This window comes from Aspergillus lentulus (genome assembly GCF_001445615.1).
Source record: "Aspergillus lentulus DNA, contig: Alt09, strain: IFM 54703, whole genome shotgun sequence".
Lineage (NCBI taxonomy): Eukaryota > Fungi > Ascomycota > Eurotiomycetes > Eurotiales > Aspergillaceae > Aspergillus > Aspergillus lentulus.
The window spans coordinates 1,265,057-1,279,338 of record NW_028322117.1 but is presented as its reverse complement, the minus strand read 5'-3'; the positions used below and the strand labels follow the sequence as shown (position 1 = coordinate 1,279,338).

The 14,282-nt window shown below is 52.3% G+C and overlaps 4 protein-coding genes across 4 annotated transcripts; 3 read left to right on the top strand and 1 right to left on the bottom strand.

Annotated features, from left to right (window-relative positions):
* Positions 1 to 291: 291 nt before the first annotated feature.
* eaf1 (MYB and HSA domain protein) lies at positions 292 to 5,037 on the top strand (the record flags this gene model as incomplete). The annotated part of the gene is made up of 5 exons (XM_033555328.2): positions 292 to 335; positions 420 to 563; positions 717 to 3,613; positions 3,676 to 3,833; positions 3,889 to 5,037. The coding sequence occupies 5 exons, from the start codon at positions 292 to 294 to the stop codon at positions 5,035 to 5,037; spliced, it is 4,392 nt and encodes a 1,463-aa protein (XP_033411219.2).
* Positions 5,038 to 5,802: 765 nt separating this feature from the next.
* Positions 5,803 to 7,425, top strand: spp2 (spliceosome ATPase-activating subunit SPP2; the record flags this gene model as incomplete). Its single annotated transcript, XM_033555329.2, has 1 exon — positions 5,803 to 7,425. One exon carries the CDS (start codon positions 5,803 to 5,805, stop codon positions 7,423 to 7,425), a length of 1,623 nt encoding a protein of 540 aa, XP_033411220.2.
* Positions 7,426 to 7,837: 412 nt separating this feature from the next.
* Positions 7,838 to 10,897, bottom strand: ALT_5233 (U3 snoRNA-associated protein UTP13; the record flags this gene model as incomplete). The annotated part of the gene is made up of 3 exons (XM_033555330.2): positions 7,838 to 10,560; positions 10,634 to 10,661; positions 10,724 to 10,897. The coding sequence occupies 3 exons, from the start codon at positions 10,895 to 10,897 to the stop codon at positions 7,838 to 7,840; spliced, it is 2,925 nt and encodes a 974-aa protein (XP_033411221.2).
* A 623-nt stretch (positions 10,898 to 11,520) lies between these two features.
* Positions 11,521 to 14,149, top strand: ALT_5232 (uncharacterized protein; the record flags this gene model as incomplete). The annotated part of the gene is made up of 3 exons (XM_033555331.2): positions 11,521 to 11,922; positions 11,986 to 12,221; positions 12,271 to 14,149. 3 exons carry the CDS (start codon positions 11,521 to 11,523, stop codon positions 14,147 to 14,149), a joined length of 2,517 nt encoding a protein of 838 aa, XP_033411222.2.
* Positions 14,150 to 14,282: the final 133 nt, after the last annotated feature.

Sequence of the window (14,282 nt, the reverse complement as noted above, 5' to 3'; positions counted from 1 at the left end):
TGTTCCCGGCACCCTTTCATACCTAACACTTGCCCTCCCCATCACCAAGCAGTAACCAGAATCAACCAACCAAACTCACCCGTACTACCCGTTCAGAAGTTTCATCACCACACCCCAAAAATCCCTTCAACGGTGAAATCTTCGCGTCTCAATTTTTCTTCATCACATAACCGCACAACCCCGCCAGATTCATCATTTTTGAGCGACTTTTTCCATCTGGATGACTTCGCTCAACCCATCCCCCTTCTTTTTAGCGCGTTAATCGGATGCTGTGTTCCCGAAATAGACTCGATGCTCCGTGACGAGCTACTCCGCTCCAAGAACGATGAGATCGCGTAAGTTTTTTATTTTTTCGAGCGACTTTTTCTACTGTACATGATCTCATTATATCGAATTATCGCTTATTTTAATTTTTTCAGACGTTGTTTGTTGTCGCGGAAGCGCAAACTGAGCGAGCTCTACTTTGCGACCGTAGGCTTCGCGGGCGCGACCGAGATTGCTCCGACCAATGCGCTATATCACCAACGAGAACAGACGTTTCTTGACGCCAACGACCTCTCTAAGTAAGTAACTATGTTGCATCTCACTCGATACTACACGCATTCGTTCTTGCTTTTTATCTGTCGTTATTTGTTGTTCTCTTTTAACGCTCATTCCTCGTATTGCGCATTACATGCCGGTATTCGAATTCTTGCGTATTCCTAATACATCTATAGAGGTCGCTATTTCAATGAAGCTACTCTTCCACCCTTCCCCGACTTTGCAGCTCTCATCCCGCGCCCCGAAGAACAGCAGACATCGCCGGAGGTAATTGAACCAGTTGTTCAAACACAAGATGTCTCTGTCAATGCGCCTAAAGCGGAAGGTGCCGTTCGAGGCATCGCGCCCAGTTTCCAGCAGCGGGAGGGACAGACTGCACAGGTGATTGAACGGAGATTGGTTGAAGATTCGCTTAAGAAGGATGATGCGCGCATCCACCAGCAGCCGGCGCTCGCTGCAACTTCCGAAATCCCGCAGGTCGCCAAGTCCCCTGCGACGTCTGCGCAACCTGACCAACTGCCACAAAAGGCGAGCTTTGCAGTGCCTGAAACTCCACCTACAAGTACCAGCCACGAGTCGGCAGATGTCAGCGTTTCTCCTGCTCTGAAAGAGCAGCCCCCCGGCGAAGTCGTACCTCCGCGCGCGGCCTCAAACCAACTACCATCTGCGCAAAGAAAGCCTGAAAGTCGGCCATCTCTAGCATTGGCTCAGTCTTTGGAAGATCAGCCTCTCTCACCCGCCTCGTCCGCAGGTCCTTATTCCAACAACACTCCGGCTCCTGTGGCTGTATCCCCTGATACCAGCCCTGCCGAGGAAGTTACAGAAGCAGCGGATGAAGTTGCGCTGAGCCCGAAACATGTTGGACCAGTACAGTTACAGCCAGGCTTGGTCCCGTCCACGCCGGACGAACAGCTTCAGCTGGAGGCGGCGCAATCTCTTCAACAAAACACCTTAGCAGGGAAGTCGATCAGCGACGTTACAACGGCAAGCAGTCTGTCCAATGAAGTAATCAAAGAGGATGTTGGTTCCCCCCCTTCTGCGGCAGCCGATCCATTAAAGGAGACACAAGACCAGACTTCCGCATCTGTAGTGCCTCCTGAACCAAAGAGGCCAGATGGAGTTGTCGTCACTCCCGAGGAGTCCCAGCCCCTGGCACAGCGTATACAAGAAGGGACCCAGCCTCAAGTGGGCGCTGAACTTAAGGCGGTTGCGCCAATGACTCCGGCTGGCAAGAAGCCAACGGCGGCGGCTATGGTTCCTGCTCAACCAGAACGTATGACAACTCGTGTATCATCTGGGGCTATCCGACACAAGTCCGTATCTGAGATACTCGGCGAGACTCCAAAACCATCTGTCGTGCAACCTGAGAAAGCTCATCCGATTGAGAAACCTGCGGATATGGTGCGGGCTCGCCCTAGCGCCTCGCCTGAATCTGCAGCGAAGATGCGCTTGAAAGATAGAAAAGCCCGAGAGAAAGAGAGGAGCAAGCTGTCGACTGTCGTTTTCCCCAAGCAGCAGCAACAGCAACAACAGCAACAAGAAAAGGATGATTCTTTGGATATTGTCCGCCAGTATGCGGGCGAATTAGCTAGGTTGAACGAGGAGCAGGACTATCTATTCACCTTGTTTCAGAACAAGGCTTATGCTCCTCCTCGAGGAACAAATCTTAGCACACTGCTGGCTTCAGCTCACAAGACACTTACAACCTCCAATCATCTCCTTGAATATCAAGAACAGATGGACTGCCGTACCTTACGTCGAATCTATGCCCTACAGAATGCGAACAGATGGCCGCTGCGCCAATTGAAGCGCTCGGTTGAGCCTCCTCGGCAGGGAACGCATTGGGACGTTCTGCTTGATCATATGAAGTGGATGCGCACCGACTTCCGCGAAGAACGGAAATGGAAGCTTGCAGCGGCGAAGAGCTGTGCTGACTGGTGCGCCGAGTATGTCAACAGTGACCCAGAGCATCGTGCCCTTCTTCGTGTACCGTGCAGGATACCTTCTTCGAATCTTGAAAAGAAAGAAGTCCACGCATCCAGCATGATCTCACCGCCGGAGGAGACCACTGAGGAGATGCTCGTTGTTTCGCAGCCTACTCCGGATCTTATACCGTCCGCAGAAGATGAGTCCGTCAGTGACGGCTTCAACGACGAGATACGTCATGATATCCGGGACACTGTGGCTCCAGCTGCAATCTTCTCCCTTGGCTCGGATGAATTCACTTTCTCATTAGACATGACACCTGCGGCCCAGAAGCTCCTTGATGAACTGCCGATATACACACCTGTGAAGGTCGCTCCTGGGACCAACCTGCCGATGTTCGAGCAGCCTCCCGATTCTGCCTGGAAAACCGAATTATTGCCCGTCTCGAAATATGCTTCTGGTAGGATCAAGTTTCACGAGACTGAGCCACCCAGAAAGCGTAGCCGTTATGACTACTCGCAATACGATTCTAATCCGGAGCACGGCATGTTAGACTTGCCTCCTGAACAGACTAATGTTGCGCTTTTCAGGCCTGAGAATAAACCCATACGGGATCGGATCCATCCCGGTCATTCCTTCAGGCCCCCAACTGAATACCCTATGCCTTCCGTTGGTTTCTTCGAGTCCAGGCAGTCCTCTCAGTGGACATATGCTGAAGACGACGAATTGCGACGTCTTGTGAAGGAGTATTCATACAATTGGTCGTTGATATCCAGCTGCCTTACTCCGTCATCGCAATTTACATCGGGGGCTGAGAGACGGACACCCTGGGAATGTTTCGAGCGGTGGGTGGGATTAGAAGGACTGCCTGCCGACATGTCGAAAACACAATATTTCCGCGCGTATCACCAGAGGATAGAAACTGCCCAACGCACTGTCTTGGCCCAACAGCAGGCTGCTCAGCAGCAGCAGCAGCAACAGCAGCAGGGGGGCAACAACAGTGGCCAAGCCCAGCCACCGATTCGCAGGCGTACAACGCAACCTGTACGAGTTGACAGAAGGAGGTCTTCGAAGCATCTTGCATTGCTAGATGCTATGCGAAAGCTGGCTAAGAAGCGTGAGACGATGCTTCAAAAGCAGCAACACGGTAAGCCTTCAATATAACTGAGTGTGTTGGATTACACTGACCTCTATCCTCATTTCTTCTAGCTTCTCATCTTGCTTCGCTGAGGAAGGTCAATGAAGCAAACCAGCCGAAGCCTCCGATCTCGTCCCCCGCCGAGTTCAGTCGGCTCAAATATGATCGGGAGTTGAAGCTTCAGGAGAGGCAAGAGCAATACCGTCAGCAAATGATAGCCCAGCAGAGAGTAAGACTCTCTCTCACTCCCCATAGAAATGGACCTGGCCACTGACTTCTTCTAGGCGAATTTGGCAGCTCAGCGTGCAGGTCAAATACCTAACCAGCAGCCGATGATGAACGCTCCACCTGGACGAACCCCTAACGGTATACCTCATAATCCTGGAACTCCCGGTATACCTGGCGCTACACCTAACGGCATGCCTAATGGAATGCCCAATGCATTGCCGAATGGCATACCGTCAGGGATGGGCGTCAGCCAAGGCCGACCTCACATGCAAGGCATGCCGACTGGCGGACCACCCATGAATGGCCCCATACCTCCGAATCCGATGGCCATGAAGATGATGCCGCAGGCCGGGATGCCACAGGGTCCGGGTGGTCGACCTGGAATGCCAATGCAGACATCTCCGGATAATACCCGCGTTATGCGCGAAGCGAACCGCTTACAAGAACAACAACGTATCGTGCAGTCTCGTCAGCAGCAACCGCAGCCACCGCAACATCAGCAACCTCAGGCTCAGCAAGCACAGCAACAATTTCACAATCAGCAACAGTTCGGACCGCAAGGCTCTCATTCGCCGAATATGAACCTGCCCCATGTCAACGGCGCCCCGAATAACCCAGCTATGATGGCGGCTCTCCAGGCCGGGAGTGGAATGCAGAGCCCATCTCTCCACAATGCCATGCCTCAAGGCATGTCCACTCCGTCTCCTCGGATGGGGCAGCCCAATCTTCTATCGGGCGGGGTTGTCCCGACGATCAGCAGCATCCAGACCCAGATTCAACGGAGTAACCCTAACATGCCCCCGGAGCAAGTGAACAAGTTGGCCACAGACCGGCTACATCAGTACCAGCAGCAGCGAATGTCCCAGGTGGCCATGAATGCAGCCGCAGGTAACATGGCTAGTGTCCAGGCCAACTATCAAGTTCCTCACGATGCCAATTTTCAGTCTCCTCAACCTGGCATGAATGGGGGACCCGGAATGCAAGTTCCTCAGTCGCAAGGATTCTCGCCTATGATGCGTGTCCCGCAGCCTGCTCAACAGAATCGAATGGGAGTAGGCAACTCACCGGCGATGAATGGCACCCTTGCCCAGCAGAGCCGTAGCGCAACACCGCAAACACAGCGCAGTGGAAGTGCTCAGGCGGGCCCCGTACCAGGCTCAAGCAAGAGTCCACATCCCCCTCAGGCTCAGATCCCTAGTGGCTGAGGCTTGGAATCCGTGCTCTCTGGTGCAAAAATCGTTTTGCCGTTTACTCGATGCGCTACACTTCTTTTCTACTTCACTTGTACATATTTTGCCCACACCAGAATACTTTTATTGCCCACTTTCCCCTATCCTCCTTTTTGCGCTTGACGATTGAAATGTCACACCTCCCTTTTCCGCCCCCCTCCTTTGCACCACTCGAGCTTCCTGTTGTCCAGGGCAGCCTCTTGCTCTGACGCTTCAGTCCCACTTTTCTTTTCAGACGCTGCCACAAGCTGCACCTGAATTCGACCCGATGTAATGGGATGCATGGGTATACATGTGTGCTCCCTCTCGGGCTTTGACTCGCGATTTCTGATGTTCTCACTACCTGTACTGATAAGATGGATTTGAAAGTACTTGGACGTACTTGTGAAGATCCGAATGGAAATGATGAAATCTAAGAAGCCAGCAATGCTAATTGTACGACTAGACCTATTTCTTAAGCCTGCCTCTATCACTTGGTAAGCTCTTATTCACATGTTTTGTCTTCAACAAACTGTACGTAGTGTAGCGCAAACGAGACTAAGCGCGCGCTTAAGTGGTGCTACGCCACCCGCACCGCCTCGTCAATAACGTAACATATCAGACCTCTACGCCTTCCAGCATTGCCGTGTGTGTTTGATTTTGTCTCCTGAACCAAATTGCAAATTACACTTATGGTCTGTAATATATAAGCACATTTTGTCTTCTTCAGTTGCGTGTCTGGACACGAGGCGGGTTGTCACAATGTCCTCCTCAGAGCCGCCCAAGGACGGCAAACCGTCGTCAAAACCATTTTCTTTGTCGCTGTCTGGATCTGGGCCTAACGGACAGTCGAAAAAGAGTGCGTTCAATATCCCGCCGTCGCGAGCAGCCGAACCGCCGAGCCGAACACTTACGCGACGCCCGCACCGGCTTCATGACGATGAGTCCGACGAGGAGGAAGCCCCACCGGCATTCGAAGCCGTTGCGGGGTTCGACACCCATACCGGAACGGTTCTGTCAGCGGATGGACGGGCAGTGGGCAAGGAGAAGCGCGAACTGGTTATACCGGTAACAAGCAAAAACAACTGGCGCGACCGCGTGGGGGCGAACAGAGGCACGCGGGGGAAGAACCTCCTCCCGAAGGAGGTACAAGCGATGCAGGAAGCTGAGAGGCGAGGCGAGACTGTTGAGGGTAAACATGAGGCGGACCGTCCGAGCATGTCTTACGGCCTTACCTTCGCGAAACCCTCTCAAGACGAGGAGACCAAACCGGGCGAGGACCAAGTGATGAAGGATGCGGGCCCGCTTATACCTCCGGTCGTCGATGAACGCCAGCCGCTGACGCAGGACGAAATCGCCCTGCAAGCGCTCATTCGCGAGAGCAAAGGCGAGACGGAAGGTCGGACGGACTTGGTCATCGAGAGTGCCAAGCGGGAAGCTGACGAGGGATATCCTGTGCGACTCGACGAGACGGGTTCGTTCCGAGTTGATGTGGCTTCGCGGCCTGAGCCGGCGACCCTGGACCAGTACAATGCTATACCGGTGGAGGAGTTTGGTGCTGCCCTTTTGCGTGGAATGGGTTGGAAGGAGGGCCAGTCGATCGGGCGGGGGAAATACGGCACTTCTGCTACGGATGACAGGTCTCAGACACCACGGATACCCGAGCGTCGACCGGGCTTTTTGGGTATCGGGGCGAAGGACGTTTCTGGTGGCAAGGGCGCGGAGGCTGAGCTTGGTGCGTGGGGTAAGGCTGCAATGCGCAAAGGGGCTAGAAAAGCAGAGGCCCAGGGGGGTGAAGGCAATACGCAAGGTGTCTACATGCCCGTCCTGATGCGGAATAAGAAGACTGGTGAATACATCACGGAGGAAGAGCTCACAGCCTTGAAGAAGGAGGGTACAGCAAAGAAAGACGACGACTGGCGGGAAAGACGAGACCGCAACCTTGAAAAAAGCGGACGTGACCGAGATAGAGATAGAGACAGGGAAGGGCATTCTCGCCGGCGAGACTACGACGATGACGACAGCGATCGACCTGACAGACGAAGAACGGGGTCTTCACGGAGAGACAGAAGTTTGTCATCCAGTGATCGACAGTCCAGACGGCGGACGTACGACGATGAAGACGGCAGCGGGAGAGACGATCGGTACTATCGCGATAGAGATCGAGACAGGGACCGGCGCGATCGTGACCGCGATCGTGAGCGGGATAAAGACCGAGACAGGGATCGGGATCGGGATAGAGAGAGGAGTCGCGACAGGAGCAGCAGGTATCGGGATGATGACCGGTACCGCTCGAGGCATTCGTCCTCTCATGCGTCTAGCCGGCACGGACGCGACCGAGACAGCGATCGAGATTCTCACCGGAGAAGAAGACATGATGATTAAGGTCTGAAAAAACGTTGGGACAATGCTGCGGATTAGATAGACATATGCGAGAGAAGAATTGTGTACACCATAGTCGTGCTTATGTTGCTTTGTATGATACCCCTGGTGATTTGGGGATCCCGATATCACATTCTTTCTATAGGTGTTCGATGGATTATTCCCAAAACTGAGCTTGAAGAGTCAAAATTGCTTCAAGCCTGCAAAGATCTGTATTCAAAAGTATCCGAGAATAGATTCTAAGCAAAGGAAATGCAGCAAAGGTTTGAGAAAGAACAGAGACAATGGAATGCTTTTAGACTCCCTCGCCGTACAGGACGAAAATGGTATATGAAACAAGCGTACTCCGCCAGTGAAGCGCCAATTCATCATTCTCTATATACTTTATACATGAACAGCCCACGAGCGCAGCATCTTATACCCCCAACATGATGAAATCCTTTTCATGTTCAGGTACTTGATCACCATTGGCTTCGCTCGTGCTGGAAACGCCGAGGTCTCCCAGAAGGCCTACGCCGCCGTCCATCTCACCCAAAACCCATTCGACCAGGAAGCTCTCGTCCGTCAGCTCCTCGATACGGCGATAATGTCTGTCAGTGTATGCGGCCAAAGCCTGCAGGATATCCTTCATGCCTGCGGCGGTGCGACGATCACTGCCTCGCGTTGCCATGCTGGAGGTTGCCAGCTCCACGAATGTTGAAGCAGGATATGATCTGAACAAAGCATATAAGATTCGCTGTGCCACTCGAGAAGTGCGCGCGTTAGTGTTCCAGTCACGCAATCGGAGCAGAAGAAGGCGGAGATTAGACGGATCGAGGGATTGAAGGACCTCATCGATCGATGCGTCACCAGTCAAACTGTTGACACGCTCGTCTTTGTCTGAGTCTGATGAGTACGGATTATCCGCAGCATCGATTGCGGTTGTGAAGATAGATAAGAGTCGTGCGGGATGGTTAAGCTGAAGAGCTAATGTGATAGCTTCGCGATAAGCCCCTGCTCTAATGTAATTCTGCAACTGCTGATCTTGCTCAATGCGGGCAGAATTGGCGCTGACTGCAGCAGTGTAAGTCGCAGAGGTGGTATCAGTCCAAAAGGTGACGGTGGAATCAGCCGAGCCGGAGGCGAGCGCGTACGGAGTAGCGCCTTTCTGAGAGAGCGACGATTTGACATCGGCACGGGAGCCGGAGGGTGTAGGGCTCGCTAGTGCCCACACTCGATCCTCGTGATTGTCGAGGGTGGTCTCGACCTCGCCGGTATAAGGCGACCAGATCTTAACCAATCCGTCGGCAGCCGCAGATGCGACTAGGGGTTTAGGCTGGGCAGCGATTTTGCGCGCCGAAGCATCCGCATCTTCCTCTGCGTCTTCAGCTTTGGTGGACAGTTCTGAAGGCGGGAGCCAGATGACTTTCAGCACACTGTTTGTGTGCCCTTCAAACGTCAAAAGACAGCTGTAGTCAGACAAACTCCAGAGCTTGACGGTCTTATCTCCAGAGCCTGTGGCAATCAGGCCCCTGTTGGTACTGCTTTTGGTGTCGGCGCTGATGATGGGAGTGTCTTTGGGGGCAAAGCGGACAGACCAGACTCCTCTCTTGTGTCCGCGAAGGACACCAACAACAGAGCCATCTTCAGTGGACCAGATTTTCACAGTCCGATCCTGCGAAGCTGAAGCAAAGAGTGTTGATGAATGGTTGATGTCAAGGGCATTGATGTCTTTTTCGTGGGCTTTTCGGGTATAAAAAGCCTTGGGTGTGTGCGGTTTCGACGAAGTGAGGGGAGCTAGCTTTCCAGTCTCCCATCGCTTGATTGTACGATCTTGAGAGCCTGTCAGAAGGAACGAAGGTGGATGGTTCAAGGGGTCATTGTGTGCGGGTGTGTTGACTGGGGGAGGCACTCGAGGAAGACTGATAGCTCCCAGTGACTCTGCATGACCGGTGAAGACTGCGAAACATGTATAAGATGATGCCTTAGGATCAAGACGCCAAAGACGGGCTGAGTTATCTTTTGCGCCAGTCGCCAACCAATGTCCAGACCAATCTACATCAATGCATATGATAATATCGTCATGACCCTCAAGATGTGCGACATCGGCACCGAAATATTCACGGTTTTGGGTCGAGGGACGGTCCTCAGACGGAGCGACTGATATAATGCGAATGTTTTCCGTGTTGGTGGCAAGCGCCAGCATTGATCTATCGGGACCGACATATGCCAAATCGATAATATCGTCGTCATTGCCTGATATGCGCCTGACAACTGCCAAAGGATCCAGTGTGGAACCCGGCTTAAAGGCGGACAAGGACTCGAGTGAATGAAGCCTCAGGGTCTGGTCTGCATGAACGGTCATAGCGAACTTCATACCAGGGAAGTAGTGGATGGCCACAACCGCCTCAAATTCAGGCCCAGCTTCTTGCTCTTTGGTCACCTCTCCTCCGCGGTTGCAGTCCCAGACGCGCAATTTGCCATTTTCACCTGCCACCATGCACAGCCCACTTTCGGCGACAAATGTGGCAGCTTCAACACTTTCGAGCACGGGAATGATTCGCCGCGTTTTGAAGGTCCTCACGTCCCAGACGATAACGGTCTTATCTCGAGCAGCAGATAGCAATGCATTCTCCGAAGGAGAGTATGACAAGCTTCGTACTACAGAGACGTGAGACTCAAGGGTTGCCACTGACTTTCTCTTGTTCAGATCCCACACTCGAACCTTGCCCTCTTCGTCTCCCGAAGCAAGTCGGAAGCCCACCGCGGAGTCGGATTCGGCCATGTCGTCGTCACCGTCCAGATCCACGGACTTCTTCTTTGACTGCTTCTTTTTTGAGGAAGGCTTTGTGTCACCATCCTGAACTGGGACCTGGAAAAAGCACAGGGCTGATATAACACCGCCATGACCATGGAAGGTATGTGTGATATAGCCTCCCCTAATGTCCCAGACTTTGATCGAGCCATCTGCAGCTCCGGTTGCGAGTAGTGTACTAGTTGGGTCGACTGTAGATGTCACGACAGGTGCGGTATGTGGTTTCAAAGTTCGGAGAAGAGACGTCTCAATCGTTCTGGAGGTTTCGTCGAATGGTGTTAAGGCATAGATTCGCATTGACATGGACCGTGAGCAGACGATGACATGGGAAGCCGATGGAGAGACTGGTAATGTTGTTAGTCCCACACTTCAAAGACCAGGCTGGTGGCAGGGAAAATGGGAAAGGCAAACACGTACTTGCTAAGCTAGTGATGATTTCTCCATCCTAGCAATTCTGGGTCAGCGACTTGCGACTTGGTCACTCTTGGGTAAAAAGTCCAGACTCACTCCTTCAAGACTGGCAAGCTGGTCGCCAGTCTCAAGATCCACAATCAATGCATCCTCGCCGACACAAGTCACCAGTAACCGACCACTGGCATCGAGCGCCGTACTTCCTCCGGTATATATGGGACGAAGCGTGCGAGACGCCTCGAAAGTCGTCTTGACAACAGCTTTAGACATGATTCTTGGTGGATTCGAAGTTGATATTGCAAGGGGACTAGCGCGCCATCATACGTCCAGAATCAGCTCAGTAACACACAAATTGAAATGCTTCTCGTCGTTCAAAGCGACATAGGACTGTGCTGTTTCCAGAAACTTTTGATCTTTTTCCAGGCTGTTTGTTCTGTTTGTCAAATGGACAGAAAAAAAAGAACGATAAACGTTGGTCCGTGCACCAAGCGCAGTAGCCGCCATCAGTGCGCACGTGATCAGCCCTCCCAATCTATCAATATGACACTCTCGACCATCTTCATCACAGTTGTAACAATCAGGGTCCATTCTTTTCAGGACAAAGCTCTTGATTTCGACTTATTTTGAAGAATAGTGATGCCGAACCATGGGCTCATGTCTTATTGACGCACAGGATCAAGTTTTATTTGTAGCTCACAATGGGGCGGCAGGCTTATAGAAATCGACTTGCTCTGGTAGGCTTGAATCTCATATTTCATTCGTTGTAGTCTTTCTGCAGACAATATTACCTTGAAGCCTGTTAGTTGATCATCGACTTGTCACCTGTAACGACCTTTGTTTGGCTTTGCTGAAAGAAGACGTCCGACACTAGCCATGATCATGTGTTGGTGTTTATGTATTCTGTTGGAAGATACCTGATGATCAAGCAGGGCCGGTCTCCGTACGAGCCCCCCGAGCCTCCTGTGGGCGCCGCTGCTGATGCATCTGGCCGAGTTCACCGGAGGGCTTCCGCTGTCCATGCGGACGGATACATTCAGCATTATGACGAACGAGGGCATCCGATAAACCCAGATTCTAAGAGCTTTGGCAGGGAGTTACGAAGAGCTAAGAATGACATCCTTTCAACAATGGGGATTGTCGTAAGTGAAGACCGGAATGCTGGCGCCCCAAACGAGCAGCAGAAGATCGATACGATTGCTGCCGAAAACGACTATGGACTGATCATGGCCACTTTTGACCAAGTCGCTGTCTTCATCAGTTCATGGTGGACCTCGTCGTTGACAGGGCGAATACAGGTAAGTACTGAGTCCTACCGATATCTGAAGCTTTGAAAACCTATCTGATTGGGTACATCGTAGGCATTCAAGAGCTACACCAATGTTCCTCTATTAGGTATCATAAGTCGTGAACGCTCATCTATGGGAATAATGGGATTTTACTTCTCCGGAATTCCTGCATGGGCAGTGTCTACTTGTCTATCTATCTGTCGCCATCATCCCCTTGATCGCATTGTTGCCTCTCTGCAGAACGAGCATCTCGGTGATGACCCCTGGTCGCGACTTGTGCGGGCCTCGCTCAACATATTTCATTCTGCGTAGGTGTCTGATAACAAGTTGGATGTCTGTAACTAACTCTTTTGGCAGGGCGAGGGGCACTCTGCTTGTCTTGGCATTGCAGACATATGTATACTCATTACTGCAGTCCCTGCATCTAGTCCAACCGTACTCTCTTCCGGGTATTCAGTTCCTTTTCCCGATAGGCAACTTGACGTCAATGCATTTTCCGCCTTTGCCTACTGAGCTCTCCTTCAAACCCATCATCGACTTTGCGCTGGGGTTATCCAAGTCTCCTTCTCTTCTCGTCTATCTCTATGTATACCTGCGGCCCGTAATAGAAATAAGGATCTATCGCTTGATCCGCCGAAGATTACCGAAGCCGAGCCTTGCGGATGAACTCTCCATCAAAGTGGCGTTCGAAAATGATCTGTTAGATTGGATGGTACCAACTCTTGGACGCAGATCAGAGGAAGAGAATCGCCGCAGTAATCTGTCTCTTACAGACGATGTGATTTACGAATTGTCTTCTTTCAGAGACTGGATGTTGTCGTTGGTTCGTCTTAGGCCACGTCGGGAACCTACAGAGAAGGCGAGCTCGTCACTTAGGGACGGGCGGGTAGATCCTCTACGTCTGAACATGGCAGACCTACAAACAGAGCTCAATTCTTCGCATTACCGGTCTTATTTACCCCAGGAAGAGCATTTACGGCCTACCGCTTCTCCTGAGGAGCTGGCTCTCCAGGATCATGCTGAAGCTGCGCAGTCCGGGTCTTCTGGACTAAATGTTTCCACACAGGGGCATGGCCAAGATGCAGACTATAACGAAAATCGGGTCCTATCCGGTGAAGACGATCCGATTTCTCAGTCGCCCGCCGAGTTGAGCACAGGTTTCTCCTTGGAGGCAGCTACACTAGGGGAACCAACCACCATCTCTTCTGCTGCAGATTCATCCAACCCATCGGCAGATACTCATCGCCCCTTTGAGCAAGCTCAGAGCCGGCTCAACTCACGATCCGATACCCTTCTATCTCGGCGGTCGTCTCCTGCAACATCTCCTCCGACCTCACCACGTGTCCGAGCATCGTTAATCCATCAGAATTCGGATGTCATCACCATGCAGCTAGAAGTCTTGGGAAACCGTAATACTCACAACCAGAGTCCACAGAATCCAAGAACTGCCAACGAAATCGATCGGTCCGACTACAATGGAGCGCCCGCAGACCGTAGGTCAATTCAGGATTTCCTGGACAATCTTCTAGCGAATCAGGGACAAAGTCTCGCTACGGTAGCTGGGTCAGAAGCTGTAGACAGCGATGGACTTTCTAATATGACCACCGCACTGTCTCCTGAAACCGGTGACGGTGCGTCAAGTATTCCATTACACGATCAAGCTCATGGTCAGCGCACATTAGATGAGCAGCCTACGCATGTTACTCCCGCCACGCAACCGGTCACAACACTCGCCAACATTCTACCAGACAGCGTGGAAGAACCAAGCCAGGACGACAATCTTGAGCCGACCTCAGACGCGGACGTCCTTCATGCCGGTACTTCCGATGGGGAGCTGCCACCGCCACTAGTAGACGCTCTCGCTTCTGGTGACATGCCAGCCGACCCCTCCTCTGTCCCACACCGCGTCACAATCCTTTCCTGTCATCCAGTCGACTCTCTTGCTTCACATCTCGCCTCTATTATCACCACTGCGCTCTTCATCCCCCTCGAGTCATACTATTTGCGTTCCCTCGCCTCTTCCTATCTGTCATCCGTAGGGTCCCCTCGACGTTCCGACGTCCGTCCCCTCGGAGCATGGGGCGGAGGTGGCTCTTCTCTGGATATAATGGCATACATGGGCAAGATGGCCCTGATGGTTGGCCTGCAAGCTGCAGTGAATGCAAGTGTGTGGGGGGTGATATCAGGCGCTGCAATCAGGATCGGCAAGCGATTCTGTGGTTGGGGAAATCTATGAGCTTGCTGATCCAATACTAGTAGTCGGCTTGTCACCTTGCCATAGACAACCATGACCTAACTTTAATCCTTCTTTTATGCGGAGAGCGCTGCAGGGTGTAAACCGTGATACGGACTGATAACCCTGTAGCTTT